At 47.5% G+C, this 20,554-nt stretch overlaps 1 protein-coding gene across 4 annotated transcripts in view; it reads right to left on the bottom strand.

The window, feature by feature from the left end:
• AMMECR1 (AMMECR nuclear protein 1) overlaps positions 1-20,554 on the bottom strand; it is a 65,864-nt gene that overhangs the window by 22,063 nt on the left and 23,247 nt on the right. For 2 of the 4 annotated variants that reach the window (XR_006414449.1, XM_044427345.1), the window contains exon 2: positions 19,282-19,392. The exons of 1 other annotated variant lie outside the window; for it this stretch is intronic. Coding sequence is in view for 1 of the 3 variants with exons in the window: in XM_044427345.1 (XP_044283280.1) it covers positions 19,282-19,392 (111 nt within the window). In the remaining 2 variants the exon portion in view is untranslated. Of the gene's footprint in view, positions 1-15,352; positions 15,562-19,281; positions 19,393-20,554 lie in introns of those variants that run through there. One more of the 4 variants, XR_006414450.1, reaches the window with a different exon arrangement.

Consider the following 20,554-nt stretch of genomic DNA (forward strand, 5'->3'; position numbering starts at 1 on the left):
ATGGGGAAGAAGCATAGCCCTTCATGAACGCACAAGGGTGAACCTGTCCTGGTCAAAGGCTGGATCTGCTGTTTCTTTCTCACCATTCGTCTTTCTTGCATTTGAAAAGACCACGATGCATGTAATGCCAATGCTTTCTTTCTGTGGTGTAAATCACGGGCACAAGCGAAGGTGAGCGTTAAGGACAACGGACATATTTTCCAGGACGTGCTCACAGCGGCACTCAGCCTTCCTTGAACAGATGGAAATAGTGCATATCGTGCCCCGATTCTAAAGAAACAGGCCTTTACTTCATTTCTGAGTGCTATAGGAATCCCATTTCTGAGTGCTGCAGGAATCCCATCTGGGAGGTTCTGCTTTTTTTTTTTTTTAAACAAAACTGCAAAAGAGCTATTTTCAAACAAGATCCCAGCTCTGTTTCACCTGTTGGCTTACCACAACACTGGAGTTCAAAAGCAGTCTAATTACACTGGCACAGTGCTAATTAGCTGGATGCAAATGAGCTGTAGGCTTCTTCTCAATGGGAATGAGCTACACTCTCAATTCTATAGTATCGTCAGGGCTGTGACCAAAAGCCCCACATAACTCCCAAAGCAATTTAAACACAGCAGGAAGCCATACCAGATTCCTTCAGCGAGAAGAAAACACAGAGGCTGACAAGAACTTCTCTCAGCTCCCGGGATGAGAAGCCCTTTTCTGTAACACGCGGGAATTATACACTTGCTTTACAGAAACGGTTAGTAGCAGAAAGATGGATGGGACTTTGGGAGCAGGTAGACCCGAAAACGCTGCTTCCCCTGACCTGTTGTGCGGCAGATGTGTTGGACTATGACTCCCAACATCCCCAGCCAGCACGGCCAGCACAACTGGAAGGAAGGCGGACTGGTGTCATGGGCTTCCTAGAAGCCGGGCTCAGTCAGAAACCAGACAGACATGTTCTGCAGCAGCCGCATCCAGTACACAGGTTTCAAGATAGGCCCTGTTTAAAATAGCTATTTAGGAAAAGCCATTTTAATTGGTGGCAGTCGTCCTTTTCCCCCTCAAACAAATGAGCGCTAAAAAGCAATGCAGATATTCAGTAAGCCTCGCTTGTGTGTCAACACAGGAATCTCTTCAACCACAGATTTCAACCATGAAACATTTTGGCATGGATACAGGTAGAAGTTTCATAGCACGATTTTATCAATGGTTTAAATCTAAGAAATCCTGCACAGTTTAATCCAAGGCTCTTGGAAATTACAGGAAAATGTGGGCATTTCTGGAAACATTCACATACAGGTGAATTGCGGCTGTTTAGCCTCACTGAGCCTCTAGATTTAGGCAGGAGATACACAATAGAAAACATTAACCTTGTCTTTATTTTAGTGATTGTAGCTTACAGATCACAGATCCAATGAGCCATGCAGAAAATCTTTCTATCAATAAGGAAGCGACGCACGCTGCAAAACATGTGGCTGGAATGCAGAGGTCCCAAGTTCAATCCCCAGCTTGGGCTGCAAAAGATCTTGCCGGAAACCCTGGCAAACTGTTGCTGCCGGCCAGTGTTCAGTAATCACTGTGCCACACCAGCTCTGTATGAGACGTCTAATGTTTTATCAAAATGACAAATCCCATGCCATATGTGTAATCGCTTATCTCTCTCTCTCTCTCTCTCTCTCTCTCTCTCTCTCAACCCCAATACTTCAAGATGCCTGATTGGTGCTTCTGCACAACTCTATAGTGAGTTGCTTGGTTTTCATTTACTTAGATCTGCTCTCCAACTAATAATTCCGGGCCTTCCAGAAGCAGAAGCATTTAATCGGAGCTCATGCGGCGCTCAAATTGCACACAGGTGGACTCCGTTCAACTACGTGCGGGATGTGACTTCTGGAGGCAGCGGGGCGCACCAGAGATAATCCAGGAAAGCTGCAGCTGTGAAGAGGGCGACTGCTTCTGCAACTAGCAAGGATCGGTTTGGTGTTGCTTACTTAACTTTTGTGCCACAGGAAACATATTTGGCAACTCCACAGAGTCGTGTGCCTTGTGTACTTCGGGAGATGACAGTGTTGATTAATTCCTTGGTTTTCATTTACTTAGATCTGCTCTCCAACTAATAATTCCGGGCCTTCCAGAAGCAGAAGCATTTAATCGGAGCTCATGCGGCGCTCAAATTGCACACAGGTGGACTCCGTTCAACTACGTGCGGGATGTGACTTCTGGAGGCAGCGGGGCGCACCAGAGATAATCCAGGAAAGCTGCAGCTGTGAAGAGGGCGACTGCTTCTGCAACTAGCAAGGATCGGTTTGGTGTTGCTTACTTAACTTTTGTGCCACAGGAAACATATTTGGCAACTCCACAGAGTCGTGTGCCTTGTGTACTTCGGGAGATGACAGTGTTGATTAATTCCAGGTTGTCACACAGCAAAATGTGGAACAGTCCTTCTGGAAGGCAGTGGACACTCAGTGCCACAGGATTCCTGGTCCAGGACATACTTCCAGCATGCCATGGCATACCGAGACCACTCCAACCAGTTTTCGGCTCTTTCCAAACAAGCGAGAGTTGGAGATGGCAGCTACTCCTTAATTCGGGGTTCAGAGGAATAATGAGGATGCCTCGGGTTACCAACAAACAAAGGTCAGCAGAAAATGGGAGGCAACCCCACAAAATGAGACCCAGGAGCTCCGACTGCATCATTTGGCAACAGGGCTGCATATTCCCAGCACAAAGGAGACACACAAAAATGGATCGGCAGAGCAGCAAGTGCTAGCCACGTCCCGCTCTTCTCCCAAGCGGAGAGTTCAGCGGAAACGACCCAGCGATAACCTCACGCTGTGCAGAAAAGCCGTGGGCTTCATGAAAAACAAGAGGAGAGCATCCCACTGTGAACACTCGGGAAGATGTCGAAACTGATAAGCAGGCCCAAGTCTACCCTGCTCTATTTTTACTGCGAAGCAACAACTGTGCCCTTGTTCATTTTATTTATTGCATTTATATACCACCCCAACAGCCCAGAGGGCTCTCTGGGTGGTTTACAAACATTAAAACTCCACCGATCCTAAAATAAATAGATTGGCTACATGTCAATTGGTTCATGTACTTCTGTGCCTCATGCCTTTATGGGGCAAATGTGTGCCAACTTTTAAATATATCAAATAATTCCCAGGTTCGTGTCAGCTAACAGACACTGCAAACTAACCTTTCGACATGTAGCGTGGCTGCTGAGGACAAACGAGGCTGATTTCGAAGGGCGTCCAACACTTCCTGAACCAGTCATACAAATGCCCCTCACCAGAAGTCCCATACCAAACGCACCGATTGCAAATGAAGTCTACCCATAATAATGCTTCTTGCACAAGCCAATACTTCCATGCCTCCCTAAGAATGAACCAACAAACAAAGGGAGAACGCGTGAAGGTTAAATATTAGCGAACATGCTTGGAAACCATCTTCCCTGCTTTGATTCATCGCTGCTGTTTACGGTGGTAAGAAAGATGCTCTCCGGCTAACGGCTCTGGGCCTTTCTGTGTGCAGAGCCATACCGACCTGGGTACCCAGTGTGCAGGGCACTCTAACATACGATCAGAAGCCTGGTGGTGCTGTATCCCAACCTCTTGCCCCACCTGATCCCACATGAAAAGGCCGGAGGGTTTTTCTAGGGCATGGGGCCTCTCCCTTGCCTTGACCAGGGTCGCTTTGCCCTCTCCACAGCTTCCCTCCCTGGGGAGGAAGCACTCAGCCTGCCACTGGTCCTCCCAGTGGAGGGGAAGAGAGAGCAGTGCTCTACAGTGGATTCTCTCTGGTATTGTGGGTCTTGACTTGGTGGTAACAGCAGGGATTCTGGGGTTCAAGCAGCAGCCAGCATTCATGAGTGGGGATCAAAGAAAACAGCCGGGATTGGACGGCCACATGCTGGGTGTTCCATGAGCAGAGCCGGCTGGAGCTGTGGGTCAGACTAGATGGCCTGGGAGACCCCTTCAGACTCGTTATGTTTCTGTCCCGCTTTGTGTGCTGCTCCCTCGCCCAGCTGAGAGCTACAGCTAGGGCTGTGGCTTGGACCAGGATCACACCAGTGGGTGCCCTCCCACCCAGCAGAGGGGCTGAGCCGACTTCTCCCAGAATACAGCATGCCAAGACTCTGGATCTGGACTGGGAGAAGCAGGGTTGGAATGTTACCAGGACCAATGAGACACAAGATAATTGGAGTAACCGGTGAGACCCAGGCGGCCTCTGGTTCGGCAGAAGACTCTGCGGAACGAGGAGGGCCTGAGAGGGAGGGGTAGAATGTAATCAATCCAGTGGTTTGACGTCGGATCAAATGAGCTTCTGGTTAAATAATGTCTGGTATTCCTGCTGTCTGGCCCGCAAGCAGTGCGAACCTCCTCGAGCCGGAGTCAACGCCATTTGGTGGGGAAGGGAATTCAGTGTGGAATCCACTATTGGCTTGGTCCACAACTCATTTCACATTTTTCTACCATTCTTGCCCTAACATTTTAGTTGTTAAAAACGAGCCACCACCCAGACTATTGTGGGTACTGTGCAGAACACAGTTGTGTCCAGAAGGCATTTCAGCAACCTACGACATCATGAGGAATTCCACTTTTTTTAAACCGACTGTGTACTTTTGTGAACGACTTCAATTACATATGCTCAATTAAGCACTGTTTATGTCTGTAAATACCAACACTGAACCAAACCACAGAAGATTTTTGCTAACCTTATTTTCAGTACTGAGTATCAGAAAGGCCATCAAAGTTTTGACTGTTTCCATACTGTGTGTCTATGTTGTACTACTTGGGTAGACGTCCAAAACCGCATGGTTACAACTCCGTATTGGTGTCATCCCCAACTGTTTTGGACCTTCTATGCAGGGCAAAGCTAGTAAAGGAGCACAAGCCCGGTCCACCTGGAAGAAAAGAAAGTTCAAAGAACCCTAGAGGAGAGGGGAGGGACAGACAGTGCATGATGGGAGTGGGGTAGAAAGTAGACACTAGCCTCATGCACTGGATAAAATCCATGTTTCGTGAAATGCCTACAGATGCATGTGGTGAGCAGCCATGGGAAACGTCTTCCCAGTTGCATGACTCAATAAAGTCCTCCACAATCATTGCTAAGAGCAAACATTTCAGCAAAACATGCATCCATAAGATCAGAGTGAATTTATTTATAAAACATAATTAAGCATCAGCAACAGTATGAGGGAGGTATGTGTGAAGTTTGCAGAAATGTGTGCTGAACATTACAGAACAAAAGCAGACAATGCTCCATGTTCATAACCTAATTTTAGATGTGTGGTATGTATCTAAAAAAGCAAATGCAAAAACATTCACAAAGGGGATAAAGATGGCACACCAGAAATGAAATGTATGAAAAGCTTGGCAGGATAATTGAGTTAGTTTAAAAACAACATTGCCCCCACCCTCTGCCAGTTTGAGAAAGCAGAACAGAGAAATGAGGGGAAACAACAGAGATCTCTGCATACCAACCAGGAAAGGAAGTTCTAAAGAGTCCCAGGGATGGAGATCTGGATGTAAAGGCGAAACCAATCCTTACCATCTTGGCCAATTTTGAGACAGACAGAGGTAGACCGTACTCCTGGTTTGTTGTGCTTGAGTAATTGTATTTTTCAGTGCTCCTGATAATATATTCACACAGCACTTTGGCTGTGTGAGGTGTCTGAAAAGCTACCAAACCAAGATGGTAGACTTTCTCCTTAAAGGTGGCTTCCTGAGTTTGGACTAACTTGTCCATCCTGGGCTCTCAGTCAACATACAGAGTGCTAGGTGGCCACCAGAAATGAGGGCAAAAAAATGTTAAGTGGGACAGCAGAGTTTAAATTGATTAATTTGTGAGATTAAATTGATTAAAGCTTTGAACTGGCGCAAGCAAAAGGCTGAGATTTTCCTCGCTCCATTTTGGGAAATTGCTAGGGTCAGACTAGACCCCCATTAGCTTAATCCTGCTCCTCTTCCCTTTATTTCAACAGAAGCAAATCAGATTTATTAGCCTAGTAAAGGTGCAATCCTAGGCATGTTTAAGCCAAACACTGTCTTACAACTCCCAGCTTTCCCCAGCCAACATGCAAAACTTTTTTCAGTCTGAACAGGAGTAGGATCACACCCTGAACTGAATGTGATTTTTAAAATAACTGCAAAGGAATCTAGTAGCAGAGGAAGTGACAGAAAAGAAATGAAAGACTGCAGGACAAGTGACCCATAGTCACCGAGCAGTATGTGGAACAGGAAGTGGCTCAAGGTTTGATTTCAAAAGTTTGACACGTATTTCACAGGCGCCGACCTCACTGGCTTACTGGAAGAGGCATTCCCTCACGAGCAACAGAGAAGGGGGAATGCCTCTTCTAACACGATCTCTGTTGCAACACACGCACACATTTTCTTAAAGCCAAAGTTAACATCTATTTTTAGCACGCTCCTTTCCCACTTGCACATTCAATGGATGAATCTAGCAGCAAACAGGAACAAAGCAACTAAGGCCATCGGACAACTTCCTGAATTTAAAGTAGGGAGCAAAACTCTAGACTAAAAGACAGACGAGAACCGTCTTTTCCCCTTTTTGCTTTTACAAGCGAGAGAGGACGAGTCCCACTTTACATTCCTGTGTCCGTACTGCAGTGAGTCAGTGCCATGGACGAGAATAGGACTCACGAGTCAGAGTTCCCAAACCTGTTTTTTTTAGTTCCTTTCCCACACCCATTCCTTTTTATAAAACAAGCTATGTGAAATATTGCCTCAAGAATTCAGTAGCAAGCAACGGAGCCCGTACAGTAAAACTTGTGCCATTTTTAGCCCGAATGTTAAGTCCATGGATTTTTCTGCTTGTTGTGGCTGCGTTGGTGGAGCGCTGGGTGCAAAAACTCAGCACCAAACTGAATTTTGCTTCTTGGCCCTGGATTTACTAAGTCACCCATCGGATGGAAAAGCTGTTCTCCAGTTAGACAAAATAAGGATCTGTTTATACATGCAATGTAATTAAGGAATAATGGCCTTCCTGAACCTCTTCAGGATGCTGATGAAGCAAACCTGTAGGGCAAACGGACTCCTTGCATGCGGAGAAGTAAAACAGCAGCAAGGAGGACTGACTGAATGCTTCTCCTTGTGCTAGTTTTCCATGCAGGAAACTTCCATGATTCCTCTACATCTGGTACTTCTAAATGCTGCAACCCGGGCATAGCCTTACAAGACGTTTTGGTTGAATGTCTGAGTGCAAAATTGCTCTGGGAAGCGCCGAGGGTGTTTTGCTCCGCTCAGGGGATCCCAGCAGAGCCCCATTCCTTCAAGCCAGGCTTACCACCACCCCTCGTCCCCAGCAGTAGCTGGCATCAAAGAGGAGTTCGACCGGAAAACCTCGCATCAGGTCCCTATCAGTGGAGGGTCCCATTCCCATTGTGAATTCCGGGCTACCACTGCGAACAAGAACTGAGATAAGCCAGGCAAACAGGAAGGGGGCTTCCTTCCTTACTCCAAGCGGCTGCAGCTGGCCACTCGAGAAGGCCTCACCTACTCCACAAGCTCTGACAGCCACGAGAAGAATTATGAAGACAGACATTCGTTCCCAGAGCCATGGCGTGGCCGTGTTAACGCCTATTGATTTTTCCATTGCCAGGTTTTAGCTGGCCGAGCCCGATAACAGGCAGCGAGGGAACTCTTGTTACACCAGCCATCAATATTTTCCTAGTGAAACCCCGGCAGCAATGGCCATAATTCAGCTTTATCCAAAGCGCATTCGAGCCAGCAGCTTCGTTCAGCTCACAGTGAAGAGAAAAAAAAACTGAATGGTGTTCTCTAGAGAATAGCAAATTGTCCTGCTCTTATTGTTGGAGAAAAACAACTTAGGGGTGGGGGCATGGTGTGTTCTTGGTATGACAGCCCCTCTCCCATCTGTGCGAAAAGCTTGAGATGCAAGAGGATGACAAAGAATGGCTCAACTGTAGTCATTTGGAAACTAAATGAGTCTTCTTTTTTTAAGACACATGGTGTCACCTTTGGGGCCAGCCAGCTCCATTCCCCCTGCCCCATATCCAGCCCCGTGAATAATGCGCACATCCTGAACTCTGCTGCATTGTGAAGCCGAAAATAAAGCCAGACACGCTTCAGTTTCCTATGCATTGTGCTCTGAATGAACATGCTAGGAGCTCAGAGGAGGCCAACTGGGACAGAGGTGAGGCTATGGAAGCAGAGAGACACGTAGAGCCTTGCTCAGGATGAAGGGGATGGTGGGGGAAAGGACTTCTCACCCTGATCTCCGTGGTAGCCCTAAAGCTTTAGCACAGGTTGGAAAGCCAGTGTGAGAGGCCCTCATTCACTTCCACGCCTTCATTAAAATCCACAGTGTTTCTGCCAGTTTCCCCGAAAGATAACCCCTTTTCATGGTAACAGACTGTCTGTACTTTCACTCACAGCTGAACTTCTCATCGGCTTGAGAACTGCTCAAAATTTCTGGAGTTAACAAGTGGAAATCTGGGACGATTTGAAAGAAATGAGGAGACTGGGGCAAAAAGCAAGGAGTTCATTAAATAAGAAAAAAGGAAGGCTATAAATGTAAATAAAGAAATAAGACGCAGCTGGTTCTGGATTTGTGTTCCTTTTGGCACCCATTCTGGATCCTCCAAAGCTGGCTACCCCTGATCTAAGCCAAGCAAATCTGTCCATTCTTACTGCTGAATCTAATTCAGGGGAGCAACTATCCCTAACCTGAGAAGGGATAGTGTCAGAGAAAAGCTCCATTTTAGGGGCAGCTCAGGTAGGAAAGTAGGGGGTGCTTTGTTTTAGTTCCCTGTTTTCGATTTTTTGCCCTCTATTTTGCTACTGAAGGTGCACATAAGACATTTTGAAACGACACACTCAAAAACAGTCCCTATCGTAAAAAATGGTCTTAATACAAAGAGACACTTGAGGATACATTGACAAAAAATCAGAATTAGATACAGAGACATGGGTGTCTATGACAACACCTGCTGGAAAAGAAGTCAGGTGGGCAGGCAGGACAGAGGGAGACGAGATGGCTTTCTCCCACCCTCCCTGCTCACTGGTCCAAGGCTAAGACTGCCAAGGAACAATTGCTTCAAGCTTCAGCGTATGAGGAGAGAAGACGGGCTGCTTCAGTGGAAGCCTCTTCTAAGACTCTTCTCCTCCTTTTGGCTCCTTCTCTCGTGGTGCTCTGGAACCCAGCAAAGAAGGTCCGTTGTCTTTTCAAGAGGCAGCCCTTAGGGTGCTTCTCTTCCATCTCAGTTGGGTGGTTCTCTTCTCCCCCAGTGACTGTTTTCTGCATTGTCTAAGTGTTAATGGGTGATTTTAACATGCTTTCTAGACCTGCTCTGTAGACTGCTTCGTGAGTGGAAGCTGAAATGTGGCCTAGAAATTCTGGGCAGTTGGCAAAGGGGCATGAGTGCTAATGAAAATTATATGGGGCAGCTAGTGCAGTATAGGGGGACCTCTAGCACATTCCCTGGGGAGAGGGGATTCCTTGGAAAATCAATCACACCATGAGCCTGTAGCATCCGGAAAACCCTGCAGCAAGGCCGTTTCACAGCAGTGGCACGTCATTATGGCAGCCTTCCCCAACCTAGTGCCCTCCACATGTTGGACAACGTCTCCCATAACCCCCCAGCACAGCTGCCTGGAGGATTATGGGGGTGCGGGCCAACAATCTGAGCAGTACCAGCTTGGAGGAGGCTGCCTTTTGGCCTAGCCGGGGCACTACAGAAGAACCAGCTGCGTTCCAGCAATCCCACCGGACTGCCGATTGTGAGCAAGGCTGTTCCAGCAACAACACCGGGCAATAAGCCAGGGTATGGTTAGCGTGACAGGTATACCTGCCCGCTCCAGTTTGAAGGAGCCACGGGGAGTTGCTCAGGTCCTGTGTCACTTCCCCACCCATTTTATCCCCTTTGCCACCCCATCCTCTTCCTGCTCCTCCCGTCAGCCTCTGGAGCCCAGCGCTGGCACTAGAAGAATCTGAAATGGGAAGGGGCAGAGCTCCAGACACACAAAGGGCAGCCCTTCTCTTGCAAAATGCAGCTCTGTCCCATCAAGCATGAATGGAGACGTTTCAAGAGGAAAATTGTCCCGGTTGACCTCCCTGCCACCTGTCCTTCACTCTCCCTCTCTCAGACCTTGAGAGTGGAGGTAAATCTGCTGGGAGAACAGTGCTTGTGGCACGCAGGGGGGTTTTGCGAGTTTGGCGGGCATGAGCTAGGGTGCAACCTGCACCACGTTTTGGTGCCTGCCATCTGCAGCAGCTGGTCCCGAACGGAAACAAGGTTCACTCTCCAACATACAGGAAGCGAAATCCCCCAGCACACCAGCACAGCCATTCAGTCCTCCCTGCTTGGAGTCTCAGCCTCTTGCAGGAGCGCATGGTGCTGTGCTGGTGCTCATTCGGAGGCCGTATCTCCGGAACACGTAACCAGCAGCATGAGTTTCAGCACAGCGGCCTGGAAGATAATGCATTCAAACAGATGCGAGGTGGCCCAGTCAGCTCACGACCTTTTCTCAGTGGAAGTTTGCTCATTTACAGGGAAATAATTGGCCTGCTCCTGGGCCTTTAAAAGCAGCTAGATATCCTTCTTTTCCTTTTCCCTTTTTATAGCATAGGCGAGTGCCGGCATTCCAAAAGTCAAAAGCACAGGAGCCAATAAAAGCTACCGGTGATCCTGTGAGAGGGCAGCCTCCGGGGAGACTTCCTAGCCAGAGCCCTTCCTCAAATCTAACGACGGAGAAAGCCCGGCAAGATAGAATCCCGATCTGCAAGTGGGGGTCCGTGCATGGGAAGCCGGAGCCTGGACGCTGGCGTTTGGGCTATGGAGAACGAGCAACACGGCCAGTGCACGGAGACCTTGGAGCGTGTGGTCTGCTGGTTCGTGATGGGATCTCGGGAAGAGCGGTTAAGATTCCTGGCTGTCCCGGCTGCAGAGTAAACTTGGTGGCAGGGAGTCAGCTGCATCCCATCATCCAGCGGAAACAAAGCGGAGTGACCAGCTCCACACCAGTTACGACTTCAGAACACGCACAAAGCGCTTTGCCATTTTGATCAGCGGTGGGGGGAAGAGAGCCACCGCTGGTCTGGATATTTGAAGCTAGCAGCGCAAACACCAGAATGATGAAGATCAGTCCAAAAAGGGAGGGGGAAAGCAATGCTGTCCATGAGTGACGGAAAGCACTAAAAAAGGTGTCCATTATTAACGAGGGACGCAAAGTATTTCTTCAGCTTCTGCGTTCCGGCTCAAAGCGTAATACCTCTAAGCCACATAAATCGCCCCCTATCAGGCAACCTGCTGTGTCACAATAAATCACAAATTAAACTGGCATCAGTGCCAGCTTTGTGCTAGTCAGCACGGGGCACAAACGGGCAGCGGCACAGCACTGGGTAACTTCAGCATTTGCTCCAGTTGAACAGGTGTCACAGGCCGATTTGGGCTCCAGCCCATCAGCCACACACGGAAGACTATCAAGGGTTTCCACAGAGGTCCTTTTTTTCCTAGTCTGAGGGTGAACACCGCATCCATCTTGCCTGCCATACCTGAAAGCACCTTCTGGAGAAAGCACTGGGATGTCTACCACAGTGTGCTCTTCGGCCACCAGGAGCTTACCGAAAATAAGCAAAGCTGGTCATGAGAATAGGTGAAGCTGCCTTGAGACTGAGGTATCTGCTCCTTCGAGCCAGATATTACCCATTTTCCTGGCAAGGTACAGGGCAAGTGAGTTATGGGTCCTGCAAAGGGAAAACAAGCCACAAATAGTCCATCCATACAGCGCTGGCTTTTTTTCAGGTGATTTATCTGCATGGGCTTCCTCTGGAGTGCGGAAAGGTGTCTTACAGAAAGCTAGAGCACAGCATGATCTGAACCTTTTTTGAAAAAACTAGTGACTAACAACTTGAACCCATGCCTCATCTCACACTTTCTTGTAAGCATGCACTCCTAGGTGTCATGAATTTGCCTGAGGATACGGAGACCTCTGCTCAGATGTATACAAAAGGGACAGAAGCTTGTGGTCTTCCAGAGATTATCTGATTCCAGCTCATGGCAGGAAGCTGCAGTCCAAGCTCATTTGGACAGCCACAGGTTTGCCACACTGATTAGCAAAAGTGCGATGCAAAGACGCAAGAAATCACTTCTGTCTCCCCGTTTGCAAAACTGCAGAAATAGAATTTGGTGGGGAGGTCAGTTAAGTGATCTCAATGAACCAGACTGGCACGCCCCCAGTTACAAAAAATTCTCAGCCTAGTCTGACAGCAGGTGGGTTTTAACAAAAATGTGATCTTCTGCCTGTTGCCTGAACAGGCATTCCCCGTTCCACCAGATCCTAACCCCCACCCCCAATTTCATTCTGCAGCATGAGAAGATCCAGAGCAATTAGGAGCGTTTACAGTTTAAATCATGAAAGCTGCCCATGTATGGATACACAAACATCTCACACATAGTAAAGCCCTCAACGGCTTGGGACCTGGATACCTAAAGGAATGCCTGCCTCCATATTTGCCCTCCCGCCCCTTGGGATGGGCAGCAGAGGCCCTTCTCCAGGAGCCCTCTGTGAAGGATATTAGGAGGGTGAGTACCCGGAGAAGGGCCTTCTCTGCGGTGGCACCCCACCTGTGGAATGCGCTCCCCAGAGAGCTCCGCCTGGCGCCGTCGTTATTTGTTTTTTCGGCACCAGGCTAAGACCTTTTTATTCAAACAATATTTTAACAGTGTTTAATATTTATAGGTTTTAATTGTGCAGCCAGGGTGTTTCCGGGTTTTAACTGTATTTGTATTGTTTGTTTATTTATGTGAGCCATCCCGAGGCTATATAGCAAGGGGATGGCATACAAAAATTCTAAATAAATAAATAGTAAAGCAATAAGAAAAAATATTTGTTTCAGTGAAAGGGAAAGGCCAGTTCAGGTATTTAGTCACGAGAAAGAAGGAACTCTAATTCAAAACCAGAAAGTTTTCTTTCAGCTCTGTGGGATACGTCTTCCTGATGCTAGGAGATTTTGAGGTAGGGTTTCTTTTTAATATAGCAGGAAATGGGAGACACATCAACATTTCAAATGCAGGCAGAGGAGGAGCGAAAGGAAAATGGAACTCCTTAAGCTACAGGAGATCTGCTGCAAAAACAGAGCTTTCTAATAATTAGCAACGTCCTTCATTGCCCACCACCTCTGCTCAACTTGTCTCCCCAAATCACCTTCTCCGTTCACACTCTGCCACAGGCCAAGTCAGAATAAGGAGGAATAAGCATCTCCTCCTATGGGGTGAGTCACATTAATCCTTCTGTTGACTAGAGATGATTAGTAGCAAAAACATGAAAAACGTATTTAATACACCGAGCGGCACGCTGGCTGCCCTGATTTAGATTATGATAGTGCGGTTGACCAACAATGATCATAATGATTACTTTGCCCAACTGCCTCCAAATCAGTTTTGCATCTGCTCTCCAAATACACAGGCCCTGTTGCAACACACAGGATTAATATGAAATCCATGGATTTTATTTGTTGCGACTTGTGGTCCTTGCATAACGATGGTGCTAATGCATAAAAAGCCACCTGTTTACAGGCCTGGGGAAATGATGTTAAAAAATTTCAAGGGTTTCTCTTTGAGGGAAAAGCCCTGGGCTTTGGGCAACCTGAATCACTACCGAGCAGCGTGGATCCAGCGCTGGGGACCTGCGAGCTGCGGCCTGAAAATCAGAAGCAAACCACTGATTGTCCTTCTGGCTTATTCTCAGCTTGGTGCCCCCTTTGTGAGGCCTCGCCATCCGAAGGCAAAGCCTTGCGGACACAGCCTTGGTTTACTGTTGCACTGGCACTGAAGCTAAGCAGGGAAAAGAGTGAACACAGTACAGAGACTGGCTAGAGCAGACCAAGCACCTCCTGCCAGTTTGGACCCCGAGGGTGTGGAATGGGCTTCCATGAGAGGTCATTGAGGCCCCATCGGTGCGGGTGTTCAAGGATAGGCTGGACGTCCACATGGTGGGCATGTCGTGAGCAGAGCCGGCTGGTGCTGGAGGTCAGACTAGATGGCCCGGGAGGCCCCTTCTGACTCGCTCTGTTTCTATGTTTCTAAGCATCCATGTAGCCAGAGCCCTTTTTCCCCCATCAGCCTCCTAGAATCCCAAAAGCAGGGCAACTGCCCTTCGGCAACATGGACCCCTGCAAGTGGTGATTCCATCTGGTCATCACATCCAGCACTTCCTCATAGATCCGGCGCCTGTGCGTCCTTCTTTTAGCACCATCGAAGCGAGCATCCACCAACACCGTTTTCTGTAACCGAACTCCACCAGCGCTGAAGAGGGTGCGCAGTGAGTACGGGCTTCCAGGGCTGCTCCCAGCTTTCAAGTCATGACGCACGTGGCAACAGCTTCTATCCCTATCAAGTGCTGGCTGGTCATACTTTTGGAGTATTCCAGCAACACAGTGTCTCTTCCCACTCAAATCGGGAGATCCACAGTCTGGGTCACCGTGCAGGGCACTGGCTTTGCCCCACCACCATGTCTTTAGCAGAGCTGATGGCCTTTGTCCCCTGTGAGAAGCCAAACTCCCAGCAGGTGCAAAAACCAGTGAACAGGCCTGGCTCTGGGATCACTTGGACCAATACTAGTTATGCTGCTGTCCATCTTGGTCCTGGCTTCCCCCAGTAATAACTAGCTCCACCTCTCTGCCCCAAATCTTCGAACTCCCACCCCTTCTTCTGGTTTCTTCCATGTCGTATTTCAGATTTTACATTCCTAGAGTCAGGGATCTTCCCATTTTTACTCCATAAGGCACCAAACGTCTCGATGGTGCTATATAAACAATCCAAGCAGACTGTTTTTATAGAATATAGGTTCATTCTGATGCACGGGCACGAAGGTTGAGAGAGCGAGGTAGGCAACTCTGAAAGATCACTAGATATAAATTGTGAGCCAAACTTAACTATCATGGGCCCATTTATTTGTTTTGCTTTACGGTGACCTTTCTCACAAACACAATCTTCTCTTACTTAAAATCTACTTTTAGCTATTTTGAATCCTCAGCATCTATGTAACTGAGAAGAGTGGAAGCATCAGACCTGTTCCGTTTTGGCATTGGACTGCTTGCTTACAGAGGTGATTAAAAGTGAGAAAATGTTTAAAACACTTTCTTTCAGTGTCAGAAAGTATGCAGTGAACGAAAACAAAATCATCTCAAAATGCATATTTAATAGTACAAATGCATGGTCAGTCTTGGAGGCTGGAGTTACACATTTTTTTCCTGACAGCCCCTGAAGCAGAAACAGGGCTATGCAGCTCCTTAAAAAAAAAAGCCTCCCAACGGATGGCTAAAAGCGCTGAGAATATGAAGCATAAAAATAATCTGTGTGTTTCAAACTGCAGAGGCTTGTGAAACTGACCAGACAAGACACAAAGAGGAGCATTCCAACGGAATCAAGCCATGGGAAGGCACAGTTCAGATCTCTCTCTTTCAAGGGGCAGAAGACCTGGAGATCGCCATCAATCAGGTGTGAGCAGAGCCAGGATATGTGGAGAACCGATCTGTTTCATGTCAGGATGGCCACTCCTGAACTTTCAGCACTGTTTGTTCATTCAGATTCCTTGCTGGCTGGAGGTGAGAAAGACACGTCCCTGAGCAGTCTTGTGCAGAGAAACAAAATAAACTGATACAGAAGTCCAGTACACCAGAACTAAGAAGCCAGTTGGAAAGCCAAAAAGATAGCAAGGAGAAAAGGTACTGAAGGTGATAGGGAAATGCCGAATACACCAAACCAATTTTTGCATCAGTTCCCGTATCAGAAGGATGTCAATAAATACTACCAAAGAGAAAAATGGCTCAGGGTGGGTAGCTGAAGATGTGTGCCGGAGAGAAGTAACAAAGCACGGACCTTTAACCATAAGTGACAAATTCAGAGGTACCAAGTGCCTAGGCCCAGATGGCATCATCGAGAGAGATAAAGAGCTCCGATGTGAGACTGCTGACCCATTAATAATTGCCAATTTTTAAAATCAGCTTCCTTTTTGGAGGATTGCAGAGTAGCCAATGTAATACTGATTTGTACAAATGAGGTATAGGAGATTACCGGCCTGTTGCAAGGAGGGGAGCTCTTAAGCATGCAGACGCTGAAGCTTTGCCGAGAGATAATCTGCATGGCCTTCGAAACAAAACAAAAGTCTGGGCAAATTAATGCAGCTCCTCCAACTTTGGGCCCTCCAGATGTGTTGAAATATGACTCACACAACTTCAGCCAGTCATGTGCTTGCCTCTGCTGGGATAAAGACTGAAGCCGCTTTAGACAAAGCAAGTGTATCACAGGGTTTTTAAAAACGCTGGCGCACAGCTCCCAGCTGGCTGCCGGATGCTGGGAGCCGTGGCCCAGCACATCTGGAGGGCAGCCGAAGCTCTCTGGGTGGTATAAAGCAAAGCGATAAATGCTAGACGCTGGAGGACGGGGATCCCTGCTATTGGCCATCGTAATGATGCGCTGTCTCCAGCGTTCGAGGCAACAGGCAGCTGCCGAGGACCACGAGTGCAAGGATGTTCTTGCACACCCACCATGATTATGATGCCACCGAGGCATCTGGTTTACTCTTCTGGAAAGGGAATGCCGGACAAGATCAGCTCCTGGCCTGATGGTGGAGTAGGGCTCTTCTGAAGCTCTTCTCGTCAGGGAAACGGACTGCGGCAGCCTCAGAACAAAACAGAAGGACGTCTCCATGTAATGCTTAAATAAGGCGGCTTATGAAAGCCACTGCCCCAAGATGCTGGGATGACAGCTTTAAAATGGATTAGACCAATTCACCGAGGAAAGAACTTAGCCATGGCTGCTCACAGTTACTGTCCAATTGCCAGAAACTGAGGACAAGCCATGGGGGTGGAGGGCGTGGTGATTTTAATCTGCTCTGTGAAGTACCCATGTGGCCACAGCTGGACTCAGTTGAAACGGGAAGAACACGCTCGCTCTGTTGGGGGAAAGCTCCAGAAGGACCCTTGATTTCATCCAACACGGCGATTCTGCTACAGTTCTCACTACCTGTTCCTATTAGGTTTGCATCTCAGGGAGGTGCAGTGTGACAGCAAATAAACTCAAATGAGCAAATATACTGCCGCCATTAACCAGTCTGAAGGATATTTCGACACTCCCTGTGCTGGGGCCTTGATGGAAGACTTTGATAAAGACTCAGCATCTGCACTACTCCTGCTCCAAAAATGCCTCTTACAGATCCGTTTGATTACAGAGCAGCAGGTCTCTTGCCATCAACAGTCCACTTAGGATGGAGCTGAAGCCGAAGCAGCAATTTCGCCATCGTAAGTGTGGGATTTCATTAGCTTGCGGCTAGTGGCACATGAGCATCCCTTGGTTGTGACAGCTATTATTAGAAGGAGTATAAGGGCACTAAGAATGAAATGATCAATTGTTCCTGGCTTTGTAGAAGCAGCATATCCTTGCCCATGACCAGAAAAAAAATCTGACTGTACAAGCACTTACAGATGCCAGACCTGTGAATATAAGTCAGATTCCAAGGAACCAGAGCAAATTTTCCAGGTGCTGGATAACTGGATGTGGGAGGCTTCCTTTCAGAAATGAAAGGGAAATGAAAGGAATAACTTGTTTTTGTTTCTTGCCTTGCTCACACTGATTTTGTTTCCAATTAAAGAGACTCAAACCGATAAAATCAATTCTTAGACAGATAATAGGGCAGGAATGGAAAACTGGCGGTCCTTAGGCTACCCTGCGGAACAGTGTTATCCTTTTTAGCGTGAGTTTTTCGAATACCCAATCCTCATCCCGGCAGAGCTATAAAATTTTTATCGCAGTGTCATTAACAATCACAGAACAAGATCCACTTGTACAGAAGAGAAAATTGTTTTCAGAAGTGTTGCAGGCACAAAAGGGAGACTGATTGCCGTTTCAAAGGTCATGATGTCCTGGCCTATTGCTGCTTGGAGAAGGAATGAATCACACATGCCTTCCACCGCTCACCTCCACCTCTTGCTTGCTACCAGCTTGAATGAGCAAGAGGGCCACCCAGAAATGAGAGCAAGTTTGACACCTTAATGGGACCCTGGGGGTACACAAAAGCATGCAAGTCTGCAGATCAACAAATAAAACAAAACAACCCTAAAAGGCCTGGCAAGCACGTGAGCTTCTGGGCTGCCCAGAATGCGGAGAAGTCAGCTGAAGGTGGAAGAAGGGAAGGAAAGTGGGGAGTGGAGAGGTCAGTAAAGATGAAATGGATCTGTTCAGGTCTCGAACAGCTTTGAGGAAGTTATCTCAGAAGAAAGGGATGGATCAAGTTGTGGGATGTTCACCAAGACATTCGAAACTAACAGACTTGCCTCCTTGCGCAATGCAGGAATTTTTTGGAGAAGGAAAAGGGTGTGATGCCTCCACAGAACCACCACGCCTTGCCCTGCACAATAAAGGCCCCCACAAAAGTTCCCATTTCAGGCTCATAATCCCAACCCAGAACTTGCCTCATTTAAATTTAGAAACAGTTTTGTGTCTCACAGGAGTGTGGCCACACACAAAGAGTACGTGTCTGATTCCAGCCCCCGGACTGTCTACTGCAGTCTGCAGAGCCTACACAAGTTAGAGACGTTAGGAATCTCTGATCTAGTTCTTCAGAAAATTGTACCTCTATCTCTACATTTATCTCCACACACCCACACACTCGAGAGACTGATGCTTGATTTACACTGGACTGGAAAGGCTTGAAGAAAAACACTCTTGATTTGACCTAGCTGTGATTCACAAGTAACCTCAGGAGCCACTGAAAGGCTCTATCACTTACTCCCTAGTCCAGAAGCTTCCCACTCAAGAACAAGTGGGGCTGACGAATAACACATAATGGAAGTGTGCAGGATTACTTGCAGCTGATTGGAAGTACCTGCTGGAGAAGAGGGGGAAATACCTGCAGTGGCAGGATGTCTGAACATGCCCGTCCAAAATTTAGACATACAGAAACAAATCATTATTTCCTCTCATGTTTTGCCCTCAAGTTGAAAGAAACAGAATCAAACTCTGAAGTTGGTTGCCTTTGGGAGAAAACGCTAGGAGGTTTGTTATACGCAAGTCATGGTGTATTTTAGGCTACTCCAAAGAACTGCTTGGCAAGGAGTGGGGACAAGAAGCCCGAGGTATGAACTGCTGAGAAAATCTTATTGGCCAGCAGAGCAGACAAATTCTAGCTGACCAGCTTAGTAGAGTAACAAAGATCTGCAACGTTTAGATGACAAACACACACACACACAAACAAAAACTGAAATCAAAAGCAGGAACACCCTCCCCACCAACTCCCCTCCAAAAGCCCCCCAAATTCTTACCTAGTAAGCGTGTACTCCCTGAGTCCTGAATGCAGGTTCATGGCAGAAAAGGTACCTATACATCCACGCAATCGCTTTTCTCGACCAATCTTCCACGTTACGAAAAGCGGGCTGTATTGAGGGAGGAAGGAAAAGGAAGACTTTACAGGAGATCCAGCAGTGATCAAACTGAGTCACATATGCCATGCCTGAGAATCAAAACTCCTGGCTGTGAAATGCTGGTAGCTTGAAACATACTAAAAAATGGAACATACTTAAAAAGGTTCCAAGTTTCACAGCATGTGCCACTGAGATATAAGGGTGAGAAGCACAGCATCGGCACAAAAAGATTTGTGGAAGGAAAGCAAACTAATTACAGCTATTCATTTTATCTCACTATCACCCATGATCCAAGGTTTTCTGGGCAGTTGGCAACAGTTTACACAAGACAATAAAACACCATACAAAATGAAGGACAATGTGAACAGTGTCAAAATTCCATGCAAACTTGAAAATGGAAATTAAAACCTGCCGAACAATTAAAAGCATGTTTGATCACTCAGACCCAAAAGAGAAGAAATGTTGCTGTAATGCTCCCAATATACCATTAAAGGCCATTAAGTGAGTTGGCAAGGAGAGCAATCATAAGCTGGTGCCAAAAGGACAACAGAGTTGACTCTGGGTGAAGAGGAGATGGTTCCAGAATCAGGGAGCTGCTACCTTGGAGGTGGGACTTGGGTGAAGGCCTTGGATGTGGAGTGCAGTGTCTGGGCAGATTTTGGTTGGGGAAAGTGCTCCAACGGGTACTGTGGTCCAAGCATCCTGAATCAGGCTCAGAAACACGCAGGCAGGCAATTTTCCACCACACCTCACTGTCCACAAATGATGGCTGACCTTGAAGGCACCTACAAGGATACTCCTCCACCTTGCTCACCACGGCTATCCCAGTCTTTGCCTTGTCCCTGGTGTGTTGTGCCCCAGAACAGAGCAGGAGGTGTTGCTCTTTTCTGATCTTTTCCGAACAAGACTGCAAATGCTAAGGAATCCCCCCACCTTCTCTGGATTCCTGGAGAAGGCCAGAGGAACCTTGCCAGAATATTAAAAGCAAATGGGCATGCCAGCGGTGAGCTGGCAAGCGTGTTGGGGGAAGAGTGGCTCCAGGCCTTTATTTTAAAAGGATGCTGCAAATCACGGCTGGCTTTCTCTGAACAAGCAGATGAGGTTTTGCTGATAAACATGCTCCAAATTAGAGCACAATTCCACCAACATTAATGCTCATGTTCATCAGTGCCTG

Source organism: Varanus komodoensis, unplaced genomic scaffold, assembly GCF_004798865.1.
Source record: "Varanus komodoensis strain SLA01 unplaced genomic scaffold, ASM479886v1 scaffold18_3, whole genome shotgun sequence".
In the NCBI taxonomy this organism is placed as follows: Eukaryota; Metazoa; Chordata; class Lepidosauria; order Squamata; family Varanidae; genus Varanus; species Varanus komodoensis.